The 4,804-nt window shown below is 32.6% G+C and overlaps 1 protein-coding gene across 1 annotated transcript; it reads left to right on the plus strand.

The window, feature by feature from the left end:
• Positions 1-237: 237 nt before the first annotated feature.
• Positions 238-4,098, plus strand: LOC131595362 (ras-related protein RABB1c). The gene is made up of 6 exons (XM_058867702.1): positions 238-524; positions 997-1,136; positions 2,464-2,546; positions 3,231-3,435; positions 3,595-3,663; positions 3,800-4,098. Exons 1-6 carry the CDS (start codon positions 479-481, stop codon positions 3,890-3,892), a joined length of 636 nt encoding a protein of 211 aa, XP_058723685.1. The 5' UTR covers positions 238-478; the 3' UTR covers positions 3,893-4,098.
• Positions 4,099-4,804: the final 706 nt, after the last annotated feature.

Raw genomic sequence — 4,804 nt, forward strand, 5'->3', positions numbered from 1 at the left:
ATGTCTATATGCTATCACGTCTTTAATGCAACTTTTATCCTATGATCAACAATGACTCAGAACCATATTCTAATAATTATTTTTATTCTCACCCAAAAAAAATAATTATTTTTATATTTATCCCTGAAAATACAATTTTAAAACTTAATACTAATAAAACATTTATATGATTGTGTATTAACCTTGAAAGTATAATTTAAAATTTAATAATACAACATTTATAATATGATATGAACGTGTAAAGTATGATCGTTTTCGTAGGGAAGAAGAAAGTTGTTACGAAGAAGGAAAGAATTTAGAGAGAGAAACTGAAAAGCAAAACGTATTTTGCCTCGCTGGAAACAAACTCTATAATTCGATTTTGACTCTCAATTATCGATTCCTAATTTTTTCGTTCTCTTCTTTTTCCTTCTCCCTTTTTCCCCTCTTCGCTTTTTCTTTCTCTCCTCTTCCTTCTCGTTCTCTCTCGCACACAGCAATGTCTTACGCATATCTCTTCAAGTACATCATCATCGGCGATACTGGTAATCATCTCAATTAACCCTCTCTAATCCTTTTTTATTAATCTTAATCTCAATTAATCAATTCTCTTAATTATCATCATCGTTAAACCTTGATCACGCGTGTGCGTAGAGTTCCCAGCTTCTGTTCCCGATCGGGTTTTGTTCATAGGGGTTTTTGTTTTTGAGAATTATTCGATATAGTATTATGATAATTAAAAATATTTGATTATGATTTGATTATCTTGGTGTTGTTATAATTAATGTAATTTGATTAATTTGTAGATACGTTTATTTATTGTGATTGTGTTATAGTATATGGTTTTTGAACTTTGAGCACTTGTTTTTAATGAGTATGATCGATTGGGAGCAATCGAATTCAATTGCTGGTTAGAACCTAATAGAGTGTGTTATAGTTTGTTCCTCTTAGTTTTATTTTGTTTTTGATATTAGTGCAGTTTAAATTTTTTGATCCTTTTGTTAAAAAATTGTGTAGGAGTTGGAAAGTCGTGTCTTCTACTTCAGTTCACCGACAAGCGCTTTCAACCTGTCCATGACCTGACCATTGGTGTTGAGTTTGGTGCTAGGATGATCACGATCGATAATAAGCCAATCAAGTTGCAAATATGGGATACGGTTTGTTCAACTCTTTCTTAAATTCTTACAACTTGTTCAATGTTTATAGTCATTTGCAAATATGAACTATTTATTGTATTTTCTAGTTTCTAGGACAGTTAGTAGTTGGTTGTGATCGTCATTTTAATCGACAACCTTTTATTTAGACATTTTGGGGTGCAAGTTTACCCTAAAAATTCCTATTTGATTGAAGATGATATTTATATTAGTATTATTTTATGTTGAATCACTGGGTGGTTTTCGTATGAAGAATTATGCAGATAGGAACCATATTGGGTAATGGGCCAAGGTTGGATGCCGTCATTTGTCATATTTGTAGTCTGTCCCTACCATGCTGAGTGTGGTGTCTAGTGTTTTTGGGGGTTAACCATTTAAATTGTGGAGAATGAGAACCAAATTACTAATTTCATGAATTTATCTATAAAGTTTGTATAGACGTAAAGTAAATCTATGCCTTTGTAGAGGTAAGATAGGTTTCTCAACCCATCTTCTCAAATGGTCATGGGTTATAAATGGAAAATTTTATCCATTAGATGGGAGTATTGAGTGGGATATGGGATTTGGTAACGGTGACCCTTAAGGTTCCTTTCAGTCTTCAAATGGTTAGTTTTTCTAGATTGACTACCGAAATAGATTCTAATGCCCTTCAAGTTTATTATAGGAAGAGGGTAATGGTTGTTGCATATGTTTGGTTTCGTAGCCAAAATCCATAAATGCGCGTTCACTTTGTCAAACTTGATAAACTTGATTTGACTATGCTATTTAGTTGTTTCGTATTTGAAAGAAATAGGAGTTCTACTTTTTAAACTTGATTCTACTTGAAGCATCACTCTGCAGCTTTTGCGGTGTCTACAAATCGATTATGTACTTTTGAATTTTGACTACAATGCATGCCTCTAATTGCCATTCATTTTTCTACTCTTTCTATAAGATAGATCTCATTTAATCAACTAGGGAAAGAAACTGCATATTGATTTATGGGTGAAGTGTGAGATGGTGTTTATCAAAGTTGTTTTTGTGTTATTTTTGTTTATCTTTTTGACAGAATATATTTTATTTACCTCAAAAACTGGTAAAATAACTATGCAAGTCAAGAAGGTTGGTCTGTAACTGTGTTGAAATTTTGCGCTATATCTCTGTCTATGATGCTCAAAAATCTTAGCAGTGTTCCACTTATTATGTAAAGAGAGATGTAAAAACAACATCCAGTCTCTTTTCAGCATAGAATGGTTATCCAAATTTCAGTGATGGAAAATATTCTTCATCTGTTGGTTGAGTTTAATGAATTGTAAACCTGAAGGTACTGAACTTCCTCGTTATATTTCAGGCAGGTCAAGAATCCTTCAGATCTATTACAAGGTCGTATTACAGAGGGGCTGCAGGTGCACTGCTTGTTTATGATATAACCAGGTATCCTCAAGTTTTTGGATTAAACTGTCTGTTTTGAAATCCCAAATTACAACAATTTTTTTCACTTAAAATTAAAGCAATACATAGTGAGCAATAATGAAAATCGCGGGACAAGTCATAAATGGAGTCACTCATGCTAGACTATGAGTTACTCGGTTCGCTTGTCTCTAGAATGACCTCACACTAAAGTTTTGGGAAAAAAAGATTAAAAGAGATACATTATCGTATGATGGCACTTAGCAGAGAATGAATGATATTCTTTTGGGTTATTAACTTGATCTACCATCACCTTGCAATCCATCTCCAGGATTACATACAATATTGTATTTTATATCTTCCATCACTTAAAATATGATTTGTAAAACAGTTTGGTCTGTTTATTTGGAAGATTAAACTGTTTAAATTTTATAACTTGGGCTAAACTACTTAGAATTTTTTTAGGGAAGATATGATGTGTGCTTCGAACAAAAAATCAGTTTATTGAAAAGCATTCTGGTAGAAAACATGAGTTCTTATATATGTTTAGGAGATATGTGTCTTGAGTGTATCCAATTTGAGGGAGCTACATAATATGTAGGACAATTTTGACGCATGGATCAATGTCTATGTAGTTTTCATGTTAGAACTATGTGTTTATTTTAACTAAGGTAGTATAAATAATGCTGACCCTGTGTCTACCAATAGGAGGGAGACATTTAATCACTTGGCTAGCTGGTTGGAAGATGCAAGGCAGCATGCAAATGCGAATATGACAATTATGCTGATTGGAAACAAGTGTGATCTTGCTCACAGACGGGCTGTAAGCACAGAAGAAGGTGAACAGTTTGCAAAGGAGCACGGGTTGATCTTCATGGAGGCCTCAGCAAAAACTGCTCAGAATGTTGAAGAGGTCAGAAGTCACCTCATATACTTTTGTTTTCTTTGTTTATTTCTCATCTCCCACAAGGAAAGTCAGACTTTGTAGTTTGTCCATAACTAAGTTCTTAGGTTGAATATTTTGGAAAATTGTCTGTGTAGGAAAGTTTTAATATAACCTATCCTTTTACAGGCTTTCATAAAAACAGCTGGAACCATATACAAAAAGATTCAGGATGGAGTTTTTGATGTATCAAATGAGGTTAGCTTTTCTTATTTCATCAATTTAGATTTGTCATTCCTTACCTCGACTGTTTTACCACTTTATGATTATAATGAGAACAGTGTAGCCTCCTGATTCAAGAAACAAGTCACTGATAATTTTTATATGATTGCAGTCTTATGGAATAAAAGTAGGATATGGTGGAATTCCCGGACCATCTGGAGGTAGGGATGGCCCTTCTGCTGCTGGTGGAAGCTGCTGCAGTTGAAGTAAAACAAACATATTGCAACCTGTTTGTTTCAAATGTAGTTCTTTATGTACTCTCTTCTCTTTTGGGTTTGGATATATGAAAGTATATACGTTTGTCGTGGGTTGATTAAATCAGATAATTGTATAATGGCCTATTTTAAATCTTCGACTTAAACTGACTATTTGTTTATATTTGTGTGCATAGTTAATTGATTTGTTGTTTCATTCTTCTGTTGAAATATAATTCTTGGTATTATATTGGCCCCAAGGGCCAGAAATATGTCAAAATGCTATTGATAAGATATTGGCAAAACTCATTACTGAGTTTTACAGTACCCTATCTGCAGGAACTAGAGGAACAATACAATCCTACTCTGTAATATATTTAATATGGGAATAAGATGTGGATATGGTTTGTTGTATTTGAAATTGCTCTTGTATTAATGAATCAAGTTTGTAGTTCTTTATAACCTTATTCAACGAAATAAAAATGTAAATTGTTTTGTTTATATAAACCCTCCTTTTTCTTCTTTGTTCATTTCTTAATTCTGATGTTTCCATCTAATTAATTTAGTTGCTTATTAGAAACTGTGACAGATCTCAAGCTTGTGTTACTTGTCTTAATTATTGGCAAATGTCAAATTATTTTGTTTATAAGGTCTCAAGTCCCACATAATGGTATATATACTATTACAGAGTTTTAAAAACCGGTTATGTTATTAGAGAGATATTCATTGAACCTTATGACTTACTCTAATAAAATCAGATGATTTGATCATAAAGTTCGGGTTCACCGTCTCGATAATCTAATCTCTAAAAAATTCTTGACATTTAGGGTCCGTTTGTTTTGTCTTTTTAAAAAAATGATTTTTTTTTAGTGTTACAAAATTTCGTCTAAAAAAAATTTACAAAGAAACTTTTCATAAAAGCT

This window comes from Vicia villosa, linkage group LG4 (assembly GCF_029867415.1).
Source record: "Vicia villosa cultivar HV-30 ecotype Madison, WI linkage group LG4, Vvil1.0, whole genome shotgun sequence".
In the NCBI taxonomy this organism is placed as follows: domain Eukaryota; kingdom Viridiplantae; phylum Streptophyta; class Magnoliopsida; order Fabales; family Fabaceae; genus Vicia; species Vicia villosa.

Excerpts from the sequence above, each read along its gene's own strand:
- LOC131595362 (XM_058867702.1), top strand. The coding sequence starts at position 479 with ATGTCTTACGCATATCTCTTCAAGTACATCATCATCGGCGATACTG. Across the intron at positions 1,137-2,463 it reads AGTTGCAAATATGGGATACG|GCAGGTCAAGAATCCTTCAG; the intron begins GTTTGTTCAACT and ends GTTATATTTCAG. Across the intron at positions 3,664-3,799 it reads TTTTTGATGTATCAAATGAG|TCTTATGGAATAAAAGTAGG; the intron begins GTTAGCTTTTCT and ends ATATGATTGCAG.